We start from the raw sequence: 18,874 nt of genomic DNA, 5'->3' as shown, positions 1-18,874 counted from the left end.
AGGACATTCTCCTTTCGCTAATGATGATAATGTGTCTTGCTTGACGCTTAGTCAAACAGTCACATGTGCTCACTGAGGAGGTTAATGGGTGATTGACAACTTACAAGCAGAGTGTTCACTACTCAGGTAACAAAAAAATAAAAATAAGAAATGGAAGTTTGAGAATGCAGAACAGAAAATTTTGTTTTTAGGAAGTTTTTGAAAACTTGACAGTCAGAATAAATTAATATAGGATTCCAAAGGGGAATCTTAGGTAAATCCTTTAAATGAAAAAATTGAGACTGTCATCAAGTGAATAATAAATAAAGGAGATACTAAATAGACATTCTATTTCAACATGCGAAGAAAACAAGTGACAGAATTGGCGAAATCTGAGACTGTAAAATAGCTTTAATTGAAGAGGCACTATTTTGATGTGGTATTTATAAAGTAGTAAAAGAAACTGTTTTCCTGGTAAAGAATTTATAATCTGTGCTTCTTGTAATAAAATTGCCTGGGGTAAGAATATTTATACTTCAGTGAAAAAGCGAGGATGAATGGAAAAATATACATTAAATAAGCAAACACTGCTAGTCCTATGGAAATTAAGAGTTTTATATTTTGAGAAGAGGCCTGATAAAGAACTGACTCTAATAAACATTTGTTGTTTGTAGAAATTTGTGAAAAACAATGTTCTGTCTAGACATTCTGAAGTAAGTATTTCAGATAGACAGGTAGATCAACTACCATCTGTTTAGATGAACATAAATCTTACATCTGCAATCCAGACTATGGTCAATCTGGTCTTGCAGACCATGTATTGGATACCACTCACAGGATCTTCTGGAAGAAAACCACCATTCTCCATCATGGTAAATTTAAAAAAGAAAGACTGTTTTTGGAATCTGCAGCAGCACTCAGAAATCAACCTAATTTAAACAAATACTGAGGCATAAAACTTCCAAAAATTTGGGAAACAGTAATCATCAGAGGTTCTAGGCCACCTACAAATGCCAATAGAGGCACACTACCTAGATAGGACTTTAGTCACCCACGTGTTTTATTGAGTATTGTGTTATCTTTGTGTGTAGATTACAAGTATTATTTATACTCCCTGAAGATCTCTCAGTGACTGAGACAAAATATTGGAAGTGCTAAAATTAGTTTTTATTCCTTTCTTAATGCTCTTAATACTCCATTAAACCTCCAACATAATATCTAGATATGTGATTGTATTATTTTATTTTTCCTCTCTAGTACTTTTGTTTTGGTGAATGTTTTTTTTTTTTTTTAATAGAGTTATTGAGCATTAAAAATACAGGAGGTAGATTTAACTCATCACTGATATAATGCATGATGGTTATAACAAGGAAATTTTGTTGGTCCCTATGGTGCTTGTTCAACTGTGTTTCTATTCTTATCTTTCTTTCTCGCTTATAACTGCCAACACATGGCCCATCTCTCAGTGATATTGGTTCACACATTTACACTTTTAGTAATTTAAATATAGCAGCCAAATAGGAGATTATCTTTAATTACTGATTTTTAATATATTCTGAAATAAGCACATGCTTCCCCCCCCCCTTCCTATTTGCAATTTTGGTTTCAAATGAAAGACTTCATCGATATTCATCCCATCATGTGAGGAGTACTCGAAGTAAGAGAGCTGAGCTTGTTGCATTAATTGAGTCAGTATTCCCAAAGATGATGATTGGTATAAGAAACTTGGGTGTCTGAGGATGATGTGATATCAGGAATAGAAATGGAAGGATATACAATTATCCAGAAGGATAGGAAAGTGACAAGAGGAGAAGGAGTGCTGCTAATGATATGCAGTGGAATTATTTCCATAAAGTGTGGAAATTGATAGTGCATGCACAGATTATGAATCTGTGTGGTGTGAAGTTGAAATTAACAGGCTAGTATATCAGGTACGATCAGAGTACGAAAATTTCACAATCAGAGAATACTGATTGTGAAATTTTTAAGAAAATTGGATGAGCATGTAAAAAGAAGGTGATCTTTTGGAAGACTAATTACAGGAATATAGAATGAAAGGAGAGGAGATAGTACATGAAAACCTCACTTTACGTGAATTCAATATGTGCAATAATCAATTAGTGCAATTGAGTGAAATGATACTATTTCCTGCTTTAAGCGAGTGATTAATCAGGTAACAAATTTTTTACATTATGTGAATTTTTATTGCTTTCATTGGTTTTAATAACCCAGCTGATAACATTATTGAAGAAATCAGCACAATTGGAAAAGAACACTTGGATTTAATAAACTCGATAATGAAGATGTGAGAAACTTGCTTGATTCCCCATTCAGAACAATTAAGTGAGAATGATCTCCTTCAACTAGAAGAACAGCATGCATATGAAGAAGAAGAACATAAGGAGTGCAAACAAACAGAGTTATGACTAAGAAACTAACTGAAAAGAACTTGAGCTAGTTTTCAATCACATTGAGCATGCCAAGGAAATTTTGTTGGATGCTGATTCTGATATGGAACGAAGCTTTGAAGTCCACCGAAATCTTGACAAAGTGATCACCAGCTATCGCAAATTGCATAACAAGATGAAAAAGTCAAGCACTATTCAAACATCTTTACTTACTTTTTTTTTGTAAAAAAAATTAAATAAAAATATAAGCAATCGATTTTTATTAACTTTGATGATTTTATCTAATGTAGCTTATAATTTTTTTTTTTAGGATGAATTATAATTATTCCTATTGTTTATTATATTCACTTAACACGATTTCGCTTAGTGCACATTAATTGATGGATTAATTAATCACGTTAAGCAAGGTTTTCCTGTATATGAGAACAAGAAGAGTGGGTTTATTGCATTTTTGAGGGATAAATATCTTAAGCAGCATTCAACTGAAGCAACTAGAGGCTTTAGTGTTTTGGATTTGGTAATAACTTTACAAGATGTAGTTGTTAATGAGGAATTGACACTGCTGCCAGTTGGTGAGAGTGATCATGAGGCATCTGTTTGGAAAGTGATGAAACAAGAAAAGGTTACTACCAAAAAAAAGGGGGGGGGGTATATGTGAGAATTATAAGGTTGGGTGATTATGGGAAGCTCTGTATCAACTAGCATCAATACATTGGGTAGACGAGCTGTGCAGAAAAGATGTTGACATTGCATGGAATTTCATAAGGCACTATCTGACATAAGCAATGTATAACTGCAAACAAAGGGTTAAGGAGTAAACAGATGAATAAATAGTGAAATCAAGCTAGTTGTGTTGGAACAGAAAATGCTATGGAGGAAGCACAAGACAGTTGGTGGCGATCGTATTCGTGAAGGGTATAAAGTGCAGGCTAGGAAGGTGATGAGCATGGTAAAGGAAAAAAAAGGTATAGCATGAGAGGAGATTTGGTGGTCAAGCCAAGGTTAATTCAGGAGAATTATTCTGTTTTTTTTACAAGCAAGAGTAAGAATAATTTTGGTAGATTGACACTGGTGGATTGGAAAGATCCAAAGATGAGTGGCTAAGTTAATATCAGGTCTCTGGTAGCAGCTGTGGAGAGTTTGAAGAAATGTGGATTGCAGAATTTGGTGAATAGGAAGAGGTGATATGATAGAAACATTTAAGTTATTGAGGGGATTTTATCAGATTAATGCAGAGGCGATTATCTTATCTTTTGAGCCCTCCTAAAATGAGGGATTACGTATGTATTTTATGACTACATTTATACACAGTAAATCTGTGTGTGTGTGTGTGTGTGTTCATGGGGCCAGTTTGCCTTTTCTGAAGGACAAAAAACAGCTTTCGGATGAAAAACCTCTGTATGAGACCTGTTAGCTGACGTTTAGTTGAAAGAAACCAGATAAAGGTTCCTCACATCATAAACAGGAATCAAACCCAAGTCTTTCTGAACAAAGGGCTTTGTCTATAAAAACAGTAGAAGGCAAGAACCAGAGGCCATCCCTGAAAGTTATGTAGATTATGGTGAAGAGGGGTGTGAGGAGTAGTTTTTTTACATTGAGAACTGCCAATGAATGGAACACATTACTGGAATATGTTGTCAGTTGAAAGAATCTCCATGGAAGGTGTAATAATAATATATAGGTTATGTCCACCTATATGCAAATAGGAAGACTGGGAAAACATATCATGGTCAAGGACAATTCAAGAAGTTTCATCCCAGGTTATAAATCTGAAAACCTTATTTTTCATATTAAGGTGGTTTCCAGATTTATAACCCACAGTACTAATATACAGTAGTAACAAAAACCTTTTTGTTATTCTGATTCACATTTTAAAAAAAATAAAAACTTTTTATAATCCCACCCACTATACATTAGTACTGTAGATGGGTGCAAAGTTGAGAAGAAAAAAAATTTCTTAACATTATTTGGAAGACCTGCATATTTTAGATGTTACTAGCCATTGTGTTATTAAACATTTTAGTGTAAACTGGTGGAGTGGGGAGAGGATTATAAATACTAAATGTGCAGCTGATCATGGAAATGTGATTAATGTTTTTAGGGTGAAAAAAGAAGACGGTGTTCAGTGCTTAGATGGATTTGTGTAGACTAAACAGTTATTTGGAGGTAAAATTGAAGAGACAGTGTTTATGCCATGAAATACTGGGGAATTATAATAGGAAACCTTGTCTTGTCTATTAACTTTGGATATTATCAAAAGTAAGTCTGAGAGAAAAGGGTTACTTTTTTTTTGTGAAAAATAAGTGTGTGTGTGGGGGGGGGAGTATTGCTTCTAATGCACATTCCTCAACCTGAGGAATGTGCATTAGAGTGAGGCCTCTTGGAGGTCCATTATATGTTCTGATTTATTGCTAAATATCTATCTTGTGTCTCAGTCTGGTTTGTTTGTTTGCTGCAGGATAAAAAGCCTATGTTACTTAGAGAAACCCCACCACCACTAGCATATAAGACTGACAAAACTACCTTCAGTTGGGGGGGGGGTCTTAATTTAAGAGGAATATTCCTCTCATCAGCGACTAGAATCAAATCTAGACCTTTCTTTTGCAATGAAATGACATGTGGTGTCGTTCTTCCAACTATGTTGCAGGCTTGCATCTATGATAATATTTCTATTATATTTCTGTATAATAGAAATATTATCATATTTCTATTATCATATGATAATATGATAATAGAAAAAATATTTCTGATTGCAGAATCCTTATTTTTCCTATTTTTTTTGTTTTCCTGGGAAAGAAAGCATTGTCTGATTCTGCTTTACTTGAATTGATGTAATTTTTCATAGCACAGTGGCATCCCTTTGTCATTGTGTCTATTCCATAACAGAGGTGTAAGATATAATGTGAATGAACTAGTTTTGTAGGATTCCTATTTCTGTGTAGTAATCATGTTGAGATTTTTTCAAAGAAATATTTGTAGTAGACACATCCACATTAATCCATATTCTTTGTTTCTGTTAATGTTCCAAATACATAATGGCAATAGTATATATTATAATACTTTCACATGGGTGAAACACAAGAAAAAGCTTGAACCTTTTGTGTAGCAGTTTTGGTTAAAAGTTAGTGAGAGAGAGGAAACTTAATGGACATGTAATTTGAACCATTACAGTGTTTAATCTGTGGAAAATACTGATACAGAAAGGTGGAAGAAATAAATTAGCAGAAAGAAAAGCCAGTTCAGCAAGTGCATAGTTAGACTATATATGTATGACGACAATGAAATTCATTTAATAGCAAGATTACAGATGCTGGGACAATTGAATAATGCCCTTGAAAGCACACAGTAGAAATCGATTGGCTCTCCAATAGGAGTATGGTATGAATTGGTAAACAAGTGAGCATTAACTTAATGAATTATCCTCTGAGTGAAGTTATGTTTACTAACTTAATTGGATTAGTCTACTTACGTTAGTAAGCATAATTCTGTTATTTAATGGGCACATCTTTACAAATTCGGTATTTCATGTAGTCTTGTTAATCCTAGCCATTATTGTTTAACCATAATAAAAACAATAAATATCAAAAGTTGGTCAATTTAGATCAGAACTACTTATTAATTCCTTGCTTTGGGACAAGTGTCATCTTCATCAAATTATGATATAGATTTTTTTGTCTTTCTCCAACTGCTTATATATTTATTAAATTAATTTTTATATGTATTTTACAGGTTAGGTCGCTCTAAGCAACTGTTGAATGTAATCAACCAAAATTTTGGTACTCTAGCGTTTTGTAGGCGTTGGTTGGACAGATTAGGACAGACAAAATATCTCATGGCTCTAAAAGACCTTTGTGACAAAAACATTGTTGATCCTTATCCTCCACTTAGTGACATCAAGGGTTGCTATACTGCACAGTTTGAGCATACGATTCTGTTGCGCCCCACATGTAAAGAAGTAATTAGTAGAGGAGAAGATTACTAATATATTTGACTTCTACCCTCAGATTTTTCTTTTATTCCTCAACATCTTTATTTTTTCAGTTCTTTAATGAATTGTCTAATTTACATTTTGCTATGTGCTGAAGATTTGGCTAAAAATTTCTTGTATTAATATACATGATAGCTTATATTACTGAAAATTATTTTAAGAAGACTGTTTTTCAAGAAAGTGATTTGAATAATTTAAATCAAGACACAAATTTAATTTGAAAGTCAGCTATAGCAAAGTTACACTGTAATTACTTGTGGAAAATTTTTGAAATCTGTTAAATCATACAGTTATATTTGATAAATAATTATTAGGAAAAAAGTAATTCAGGAAAGAGAAAGTAATTATTCTAAGAAATTACTCTCATTTTCTCAACCACTAATTGATTTTTAATTGTGATAAAGTGAGTGTGAATTTACTTATAAAATATATTTATGAGAAAGTGATGATCAAGTATTGAACTATAATCATTTATATCATCATCTGTTACAAGCTGTGAAATTATTATTAATTCCAGAGATGCATGGAAATAGGCTTGCTTAATTTAATGGCTAATAAGAACCCATTTTATCAAGTCAAAATCATTCTTAACATTACCTTATTTCCCCCCACCTCCCCAATCTTTGATATCTGTGCAGTACACTTGCTTCTTTCTAATATGACATCTGCAGATTCTGAATGCCATCATGTATTATAATATAATATCAAGATGAAGGTGTGTAAAGATATTTGGCTCCAACTTAAACCATAAAAAAAAAAAAAAAAAAATTAGTTTTATATCAGATGTCTTACTTAAGAATGCAAAAGCATTCACTTGTTTGATTTTGTACTTGTGCATAAAAAGAGAAGTGAAAAAACAGTTTAATATTTTATTGAAGAACTATACACTTGATAGTTCAGAATGTATTAATAATTAAATAAAATTATGAATTGTTTGTTGCCTTTTGTTCACAAATGTGACTCGTGTACTCATAGCATTTCATTTTTTTTTTTTAATTATTAGGATAAATAATTTTTATAACATTCCTTCAGTTTAATATTTAAGATTTCTGAGTTTTTCATTAGTTTATTCTAAATTGACAAGCAGTCATCATGTACACTAATTTCATATTAGCATTAATCATAAAATTTGAGAACTTTAAGATATTTTCATATGAGAAATCAGTACAAATTTTCTGCAACATTGTGATTGTTATGGCAAATCTAATCTAAAAATGTTCCTTGAAAACACTATATAAATTTGATAAATTAAGTTTTTTTTTTTTTTTTTTTGTGCGTGTGCACGCACACTAAGTATATATAGAATACAGTCAATTATTGACTGTATTCTGTATGCTTGGTGAAAACCCATAGTCAGTACTGTGGGTTTTCACCAAGTAGCATTGTTATAATAATTTAGTTCATGTTTATTATAAGGGAGAGTTGACTGTATTTGTGCAATTCATATTTTAAATGTACCTAACCATTATTAAATAAAATATAAATATACTGCTCAAAACAATTAGGGGATATTTTGGTCTTCTTATAAATTAAAGTTATAAAAATAATTTACAGATTTAACACATTTATTTTAAAATATTCTTAATATACAACAGTGTAGAACACGCAACTGCATACAAAATCATGTTAAGACTTGTCAAAACATGTCTTAGCCGTATTAACATGTGGGGGGGGTTATAAAAGCGTGGCTTGTTGTGCTTACTTCCACAGTGCATAATTATCACTTCAATTGTAAACTTGTGTCACCTACCACCCACTATTTTGTTAAAAATGGCAGAGCAACACGATATCCCGGAATCCATGGCTTGGAGAGCCATTGGTCAATTAGAAGCTGGACAAAGACAGCAAGTTGTCGCACAAAGCGTAATTTTACGATTTTGGAATCGCTTTCTAGAGATGTGAAATGTTTGAAATCATCTTTGCATTCCACTTAACAAATCACAAAAGAGCCCGAAGAATTTGGGCACAGGAGCACTGCAATTGGACAAATGAGGATTGGTCTAATGTACTTTTTAGTAACAAGTCCAGGCTCAGTCTGCAACCAGATAACCAATGTATCTTGATGTGGCGTGAAAGTAGAACAAGAAATAATCCACAGTTTGTTTGTGAAAGACCCCAACATCAAGGTGGGAGTTTTATGGTATGAGCTGGAATAAGTATAGATGGCCATACTGATCTCTGTTTTATCAGAAATGGTTCCTTAATGCCCAAAAGTATCACAATGAGATTTTGGAACCTATAGTTCGTCCATATGCTGTTGCAATTATGGATGACAATGCTCATCCACACCGTGCAAATTTGGTACAAGAGTGGTTTGAGGAAGAAGGTATTGAACGAATGGACTGGCCTGTCTCTGTTCACTGGATTGTAATCCAATTGAACATGTCTGGGATGCTTTAGGTAGGTGCGTTTCTGCTCCACTGGTGCCACCACGATTGCTTCAAGAGCTTGAAATTACTCTCACAGAAGAGTGGGGAAATATCCTACAAGAATTGTTTGATCATCTTATCCACTCTATGCAATCAAGATGTACTGCTGTTAATGGAGACTATATGCCTATTAAAAATTAACGAAGCGTTTTTGACTATTCTTGTTAAAATTATTTTACACTAAAATGCATAATTTGTTAACTTTGTGATGATAAATATCGATTATTTAAACAATATCTCATCAATTACACTCTATCCATAAGTAAGAAATATTTATTCATGTATAAAGTACCCAATAGTTATAATTATTTACAGAAATTTATAATTATCCAACAGAAACTAAAATATCCTCTAAATGTTTTGAGCAGTGTAGTAAGATGCATTCTGAACAAAGCTTCAAGACAGATGCTTAATATGCTGGTCATATTAGTCACGAAGAATGCAGAATAACACTATTTTTATCGAAACCGTTTATTGAGAACTTCCTAAACCATATTAAGAGTTGATTATTTATAAATTTCTTGTTGTGCAGTATTCTTGAGAATCCTTGATAATGAAAATTATGTCGTCTTGATTTATGCTGTCCATAGTGATGGCAGGATCCTAGGTGTTGATGACAGCTATGTGTAAGTCCAGACCTTCATAGTTCACTTAGGTGGAAGCATAAATAAGTGGATTGTTTTCTACTAGGATGAATTGAAACTTTTTGAAGGTTAGACAATGGACATAGTTATTTTTAGATATTATAACATCCAAGATACAGCTATACCCACTGTTTGACTGCACAAGTATTCTTCATGAGGCCATGTCATGTGAGGTTTGGTTACAATCCATCCTTCAAGTGGAGTCTTTCAAAATGACAGTGCAACCATCTCTCCTCCTTTATGGTAATCAAATAAGTGTAGTTGGTATAATTTCAGTCTCAGCTCAGGCAAGTTCCACAGGAATGGAAAGAATGTCACTGCAGTTTATATTCCATAATCCAGTTTCATAAGGGTGGTGCAACGATTTCTGTATTCAGTATTTCCAGAGTGATTGTGATGATTTTAAAGAATTAGGACTTGTGTACAAAAATTGGTTAACAAACAGGCTATACTTTACAAAGAACAGCATAGGGTTTACTAAAGAGAGGTAATGTCTGAGCCATTTGCTCACATTTTATAATCATGCTACAGTTGAGTTAGGCTATTGGGTAAACTGGAGCATATGTGATTGGAATAATATAAACTATTGACTTGGATAAGTGAGTGGCTGATGGCTGAGGGAGACAGATATCAGAAAGTGGAGGGGGGGGTCGAATCTGCTGCCAGATTTCAGGTGATCAGTGATATACCCTAGGGATTAGTCCTTGGACCACTGTTGTTCAGTCTCTAAATTAATGATTATTGAGAAGGACCTGATAGGAGATGTTCAACTGTTTGCTAATGTTACAAAGATGGACAGGGCAATCAGAGATGCTACTGATATACAATACTTGCAGGATTATTTGAATGGAAGTGTGGGCAAATAAGTATAAAGTTATGTATACCTTGGCATGATGAGATATCCAACTGCACATTATATTGGTGGGATTATGCTTGGAGAAATTGGAGTTGTGGTGAATAGGAATTTGAAAATGAAAGTCACATAGCAAAAATGATACGTATAGCTCAGAGGATAAGTGCAATGCTGAAACAAACATTGACTTGTAAAGATAAAGTCATTTGATATAATCATACTACTACTGTGCACAGATGTAGTCTCCTGGGTTCCAAGGGGGTAAAAAAGCTGTGGAAAGGCTGTAAAAGAGTTATAAAGATGATATCAGGATTGTGGAACGTAAACTATGGGGACAGATAGAGAATATATGGACTACAGACACTGGTAGATACGAGAAAGAAGGATATGACAGAGGTCTTAACATTTCTGAAGGGGGAGGGGGCATAGAATGACAGTTATCAGAATTCTGGATGGAGAGAAGACAAGGCAGCATTCATGGAAGTTAAATTTGTGTGTGTGGTTAAGAAAAGGTTGAACTAAATTTTTCTCTTACAGATCAGTGAGTGGAACCATTGAAATGGTGAGTGCATCTAGTGTGAATGAGTTTAAGAGAAAGTATGGCAATTGGTGTGGGTGATATATGGCTCCCTATGATTTCTTGACTTCATTGAGGTCTCTGATGATGATAATAATGCAGCATACTTTGAGATGAGCTGGAACACAGATAATGATGATATTTTGTTTGCTTGTTTATACAATGACTAGAGAAGTGCTTAAATCTATTCTTTCATAAGAAGTGAAAATTAATACCGAATAATTGTTTTTGTGAGACCAACAGAATTTATTTTCTATTGAAATTAAGCATCTCAGGTTAGATTGGATCTCATTCCAGAAGCAATAATGCAGTCACAAGAGGTTTCTACAGTTCTGTATGTTTGGCTCACTTTTATTGCATTTTCAGCTATTGAAGAGTTGGATTTTTTTTTTTTTTTTCCCTCCATAACATTATGCATTAATAGTATTCAGTCTTGCCTAGAAAAAAAGATCACACTTCAGTTCTTCTCTGGGGTTGGTAGGGAGACTTCAGGTAGTTCTTTTTCACGCTGGTCTTGAAGAACAAAACAGTCAAATTGGCCAGTGAACACATTTAACAGATGAGAGAGAATATGAGCACAAGAATGGCCAGCTTAACCTTTACAGATCAGGTTTAATATCACTTCTAAGTGATGAAAAGTTAATTAATATGAACTCCTCATCACATAGATGTGGTATTACTGACTTTCGTACGGTAACTACAAACTTTTATTTAGTAAAAGGTTTCTTTGAACTTGCAGGGTTTGCAGGGTTATATCATTGGTTGAAAGTTTCTAGCATCACTCTCAAGCTACCATAAGCCAGATATCAACTTGCCACTACTGCCAAAATGTTCTTAGCATTTTCTCTTCAAAAATATGTAATTTCAATTATTTTTTTTTCACTTTGTCATTGTAGCTACAAATTTCTTTGTAAAGGAACAAGAATTGTTCGAAGAATCATAGTTGGCATATAGATAAATACTTTTTTATGTAGAAGCCATCTATGAGATATCGCATATCTCACCTTTTGAAGAAAAATTAGTTTACACTTAACCTTAAAAAAAAAATAATAATAAATAATAAAAAAAAAATGTGATCTGTAACTGCCTGTTTGAGCTTAGTACATCTTGGTGTTGCTGCCTTTGATGCTTGATGCTCCTTTGCCATCAAGTCTAGAAACTACAAACTGTTATTATAAACATGAAGGCACAAAAACTGTTAGTACGTGTTGCAATTTTTGTATTTACAAATCTGTTGTGTTACTGCTCTTTTATTCACTTGTAAAAAAAAAAGTATTTAGTTCGATTTCACTATAATTACTTTGTACATCAGTATTCCCATTTTTCCATTTGAAAAGCATGCATTGGCTACAGATTATCTTGCAGTCCACAGTAATATTTAGTACAAATATGATAAGATCAAAAACTATGGCCTTTAACCACGCTACCGGCCAAGACGTCTATAGACGTTCACGTTATCATGGATGCGAAGTGCTTATTAAAATTATAATACCATTGTTACAACAATGAAATATATGATGGATACGAAGCGTATGCAGATGCGTATTTGATCCATAACGGCCGGTAAGGTGGTTAAAGGACAAGATCCAGCAAGAACTAAAATAGTATTAGATAACAAGATCTTAGAACAGGTGAATTCATTTAACTACCTAGGATGTATGATCACTTATGAAAATGAAAAAGATATAAACATAAAAATTGCAAAATATTTAAAAATAACAGGAGTAATTAACTCTATATTTAAACCAAACCTAGTTCAAAAACAAACCAGGCTAAAAGTATACAATGCATTAGCCCTACCGGTCTTAATGTATGGAAGCGAAATCTTGACAATAAAACAAAGATTAACAACAGCAGAAATGAAGTCTATGAGAAAAACTGCAAAGTATACCCTATTTGATCACAAAAGAAACGAAGATATTATGAAAAAATTAAACCAAGAACCAGTAATTGAAAAAATGAAAAAATATAAACATAGATGGATGGAACACGTTCAAAGAATGAAAACGGAAAGATTACCAAAACAAGCCTTAAAGTACAAGCCATTAGGAAAAAGAAAACCAGGACGCCCTCTTAAACGATGACTTCTAAGGCCGGAACAGGCCTAATGTAGACTGCCAACTATGAGTTATCTTGAACACTGGTGTCAAAAAGCTGAGAACTAACTATATTTTTACCTGTATATGAAACATTTTTCATGACTAAAGTCAAATATGGGTACAAATTTATTGCTAGCATACAAATTAAATTGCAATACATTTTGGCAAAAGTTACAAATTTCCTATGGACATAATTAAGGAATTCGTGTACACTGCTTACAGAAAACTATGTAGAGAGACATTTCAGTATGGAATATGTCCACCCTGAATTGTGATGCAACTCTCAGAATATCATACCATGCTTAGCACCAAGTGATTCAGGAGTTTGAGGCAAACTGGCCCACTCCTCCTTCAGAGCAGGGATGAGGCTTTGTTTTCTGGAGGAGAATTTCAAGCAGCAATGTGATTCAATTAACATCCTCTGTCTCTAGAAGTACCTCCACTGCTTATATGCTTATATACAATGTGGTGTGGCTCTGTCATCCATAAAAATGAATTCTTTGCCTACGGCATCATGGAACAATTGAACATGAACTTCATTGCACTATCGTTCACCAATCATGGTCCATTTTTCCAGCACTTGTAGCTTGGTTTGTCCATTAAGCATAATAACTCACCGCAACATGACTCAGCAATTCTCGATCACAACAGCAGAATTCTTCTGCTATGATCCTGCCTTTCTTCAAACTTTCCAATAATTCTTCCTTGTTCGAAATCATCTAGATGATGTCTTTGAGATATTACAAGAAATCCAAGTTTGCAACTTTATTCCTTCATGAAAAGAGCTTCCTTTAAACACAATTTGCTTAGTGCAGCCTTTTGCCTTTTATCCTATTCAGTGCTACTATGTGATGCCTTTGCACATAATTCGAAAATTTGAATGTGTACTTTTTGCTGAAAATCATCAGTTATAAAAATTGTAACAAGCTGATTCATCTGAATTTGCAGTTGTAATCCTCAGAAATAGTGAAATAGAAATAGAAAAAAATAATTTTCTAAAAATATAATCTCTTTAATATTGAAATGGAGAACTGGACAGTGAGGCTTATTTGTGCTTATGGTCCCACAGAAGGAGAAGGGGATGAATTTTTCAAGGTAATGTGTGCAAACTTACGTGGAGAAAGGAATAAGAAAAGTCTCATTGACTGTTATTGTTAACAGTGATGTTTTCCCACTGGTTCAGGACACGAGTATATACCAGATTTGAAATAGGAAGGGATCTCCATTTAGTGCTGAGTAAAATAAAATTCATATTGAAAAGAAGGGTGTTTAAGAAAGTCTTGAAATGAATCAAAGTTTAACAGCTATCAGATGTGAACTATAGACTTAAATACACAAACATCATTCAAGAAAAACTGCAAGAGTTTAGGAACAAGAACTAAACCTTGGAGATACAGTAGCAAACTCTAAAGAAAACTTTGATTCAGTCAGACAGGTATGGTTGTGAGGTAATCTGCAATGATAGAAAAATCAACTCCATGGTGGACTCAGAAAGTTAAAAGGCAGTGAAGGAAAAGGAGTTAGCATATCAAAAGCTCCTGGCTAGTAAGTCAGCTTGTGCCCATAGGGAATACGGGAAAAAAATGTAAGAAAGCAAAAGCAAAGCATTGTGTAAAATTAACTAAACAAAAGTCATGGGAAAACTGGTAAGACATTCTGGAGACTATTGAAAAAAAGCTCAGAAATGGAGGAAAGAGTATGATAAATGGGACATGAAAACTGAATATAAAAATATTCTTGATATATATATATATGGATTACTTACTTTGTAAGATTGCTAAATAAAACAAGCAGTGACAGCATGTGTGGTGGTAGAAACCACTCAACAGGAATGCCATCTTAAATATATTTCTGTACTTTGAAGTAGAAAAGCTATCACAAACCTGAAATGTGGAAAGGTAGATGGAGTATATGATATTGATATGGAGGTATAATAACTTTACAGCTGCTACACTGGATAATTCAAGAAGGCCTGGTCAGAAGGTCGAATTATAGATGATTGGAGTAGTGTGCTCATGTTACATATCTGTAAAAAAGGGAATAAAACAATGTCAGAATTACAAATTTCTCTACTGAGTTGAGTATTCCTGGTAAGATTTATGCAAGTATTCTTGAGAAAAGAAATAGCTAATAAAAATTGTGGAGGAGAACAAGCTGGGTTCAGACCAAACAGAGGTCATGGTGTGAATGAAACATTATATCAAGCAATACTTAGTCTTTATTTTAGTTGTAAATCAGCAATTAGAATTGCAGGAGGTACAGGAAGATGGTTTGATGTTAAGTCAGGTGTGTGACAAGGATGTACGTTATCGCCACTGTTATTCATTATATATATGGATTGCATTATGAAGGAAAGCAGTATTAAACCTGATATCAAAATTGGAGATATTAATCTCAGCTCTTTACTTTATGCAGATAAATAATGTTATACTTTTAAATAAATTCAGGACAAGCGTGCAGGATTCCCTGATCAAATTGAATAACTGAACGAGTAAAACATTTCAGCTATTTAGGCACACTTTTTAGTGAAGATGGCAAATTAAATTTGGAAATAAACAACAGAATTGGCAAAGCTGGTATGGTAGGAAGTCAACTGAATAAATTTATATGGAATAGGAGAGATATTAGTCAAAACACTAACCTAAGCTGTATACAAGAAGTGTAAAAACCCATTTTAACTTATGGATCTGAGACCTGGGTTAGAAATAAAGCTCTTGATCAAAGACTGGAGATGACAGATATGAGAGTCCTGAAAAAGATTAGGGGACTGAACAGTTGGTATCAATGGCAGCATCATGTTTAAAACGAGGATATTAGGAAAGAACTTGCCATTGTTAGCAGTCTCAGGTGGTATGGCCACTTAAACGGAATGGGAGAGAAAAGATTAGCTAAACAAGTGTTCTTTGCCAGGATGACCAAGTTGTAGGTAGATAAGTAAAAACTGCCTTAGAAGACAGAAATATAAGATCTGATAATTGTGGATGGCAAATAACAGGCTAATCTGGAGGAAAATTGTTGATAGGAAGTTAGTAATCAGTGTAACTTTTCATGTAGTAATATCTTAAGATCCATGAGGGTATATGTCAGGAATTTGATGGTGAATCTCTTTAAGAGAACACAGATGGAGCTACTAAACACTTTATGGAACTTTCTGTTGACTAGCTGAGATATTATAACATTTTAAAAAAGTTAGATGGGGAGTCTTGGATGAGTATGTTTTTTGTATGTAGAGTTTTACATAATTTGTGGAGGAGTGCTGGTGATAGATATAAATACATGAAGATTTGAGGGTTTCTAAAAAACAACTTAAAATTTCTGAGAGCAATTTTTAAAAACTGCAAACGTGCTCTCTTAAAAATGGAAGAGGCTGTTAGCAACTTAAAGATTTCTCTCACTTCTAAAACTATATGACAATATGTTTCAAAGTGAGAAAACTTTTATTTCCCAGAAGGGGGAAGAGCTTTTGCCTTCCTGATTATCTCGAACCTATTTGAATTTCTATAAACAGTATAGACAATTCCACTTAACACAATTTATGGTTAACTTTCTAACAGAGAGATCAGGAAAGCGGAAACACTTTTTTTTGTGAAATTTAAGGTTCTGTCAAGTTTAGTTTCTGCATTGGAAACTTATCAGTGTTCTTTTAATATGTTGAAAGCATTTTTTTTTAACACTTGCTATAAAGAAATAAAAATTATTCATTATTTAATGCTCAGAATGTTAAATCAAAATGCAGCTTAAGCCATTTAGCTATCAAATATATCATTTTTTGATGTTGTATCCTCAAGAATCTGATAAGATACCAAGTCATACACAAATGAGTTATACTGTATTGTTATTATTAAATCGGATATTTAACAAAATATATTTACGTGTCTTCAGCATAATTTCCATTCTGTCTTACTGCTGTTCAGTGTTTGGGTAAATCTTGTGTTCATCTCAGCAAACCTTTTTGTTAATAAATGCTGGTCTTTTGTTGGCTGATGTGGGATACTTGGCAGCAAACCTTTTTGCTTCATATGCAAGTACACATTCTGTACTGATCTACCAGGATGTTGACAATAACTAGTGATCCATCATCTATAACCCTCTGCTTCCTGGATTATCTTTAATGCTTATCCAACAGAGAACAAATTCTTTCTGTGATGCTGTGCTGCAATCCACTGCATTATTGTCACAGAGTTTAGTAAAGCATGCTAGTCATTGCATGATATCTGACCTGAGTTAAATTCTTCCTCCATTTAGAAATCTTGGACAAAACAAGCATGTAATGTTTTTACTCAGTCTAGATTGCAACTGATGCAATTTCCATGATGCTTGTAGAGCATCCAGAACTTTTTAAATGTTTATGTTGGTGTGGTGGCACTTATAACAGAGCATAGGACGCTGCATTTGAGTGGTTGTGAGGATGTTCTGGGTTGTGACCTATGGAAAAAACGAGCATCTCTTTGTGTTATCCTCCAGTTTTGGACTCTGGTAGTCTGTAACAACTGTGAATAGTCTTGGAGTCTACATGGAATGATGCAGCTATATTTTTTGAGTTATAAGGACTGCTGCAGATCAATCAGTTTCAGTGATGCACTCTGGGTTCAAATCCCATTCAGGACATAAGGATTCTAAAGGCTGAGACAGTCAGTCTCATACAGAAAAGGAACATGCTTCCCTTCTCTTCCAAGAAACACATTTTTCATCCTGCAAAACTGACAAATTGGCCAGATATAATGGGTTTCTGAAATGTAAGGTAACACATTTTTTTCTTAATAATGGCAAAAGGGAACAAGATAAAATACAGTGAACAGATTAGACCAGTTAATAATGTTCAAAAAGATTACCATTACAGCAGAGTGTGGTATTACTCTGCTAATTCCAGTCGCAATATGGTGACTACCATTAGAGTGTGGTCCAAAACAGATATCTGTGAAGTTATTCATTCTTTGCAAGCAAAAGGTTATGTCAAAGAAGCAAATGTGGTTTTGGTGCAATGAATTTAAAGTGGTCTATAGTGACATTGAAGATCAACAACAGTTGGGCAGGTAGGTCTTCGTTCAGCAAGACAGAAGACGACATTTTGTGCAATAAGAGCATCATTCTTGAAGAGACCAGCAAGTGAAATTGCACAAGTGGTGAACTTGAGTAAGTCCAATGTTTGCAAAATTGTTCATGATGTCCTTGGCTTTTGAAAGGTGTGATCCTGTTGGGTGCCCCAACAATTGTCAGATGAGCACAAGCCAACATACATGGGGATGTGTCTGGAGAATCTGTTGCAACATAGTGACAAAGGCAAGGATTTTCTCGGAAAGCAAACAAGACTCCGTGACCTGGAAACATCCACAATTTCCTCTGTGCAAAAAGTTCAAAACTGTTCCCACTGTCCGAAAAGCCCAGTATTCTGTAATCACCAAGGCATGTGAGTGTTCCTCCCTTCGGCAAGAAAGGAGGAACAATCAATGCAGAGTTTTACTCTGCAATGTTGGACAAACTGAAAGCCAACATTCTATGCAAATGACCAGGACTCATGACAAACAGTGTGATTTTGCTGCATGCAATGCTACTCCACATGCTGCATACAGCACTCATGAGTGGTTGCGCTGTAATCATTGTAAACTGTCACATTGCTGGGTGTGGGCATGTACTTCTTCAGTACTGCTGGTATTGATAAACTGGTCTATTGTTGGGAAATGTACATCAATAAATTTGGAGACTCTGTGGAGAAGCAGTGTATGTTCACTTATTTCTTAGTGTATAATTTTCCTTTTCAACTTCCTGTTATTAAACATCCTCAAGAAAAGAAATGTGCTACCTTACTTTTCAGAAACTCTGTTTAAATATACACTTTGACAAAAATAGTAGACTGAGTTAACCTCTCTTTCATGACATTAAATTAGTTTGTGAAGCTA

General features: G+C 34.0%; 1 protein-coding gene across 1 annotated transcript in view; it reads left to right on the top strand.

The window, feature by feature from the left end:
- Positions 1-7,330, top strand: part of und (methionyl aminopeptidase und) — a 219,942-nt gene extending 212,612 nt beyond the window's left edge. The window contains exon 12 of the mRNA XM_090415735.1: positions 6,117-7,330. Within this exon, the coding sequence (XP_090271861.1) occupies positions 6,117-6,369 (253 nt within the window). The 3' untranslated portion in view covers positions 6,370-7,330. The remainder of the gene's footprint in view (positions 1-6,116) is intronic.
- Positions 7,331-18,874: the final 11,544 nt, after the last annotated feature.

Source organism: Typopeltis vanoorti, chromosome 3 (assembly GCF_054136105.1).
Source record: "Typopeltis vanoorti isolate ZY-2024b chromosome 3, IOZ_Tvanoo_1.0, whole genome shotgun sequence".
In the NCBI taxonomy this organism is placed as follows: Eukaryota; Metazoa; Arthropoda; class Arachnida; order Uropygi; family Thelyphonidae; genus Typopeltis; species Typopeltis vanoorti.
This window is presented reverse-complemented; position numbering and strand designations above follow the sequence as displayed.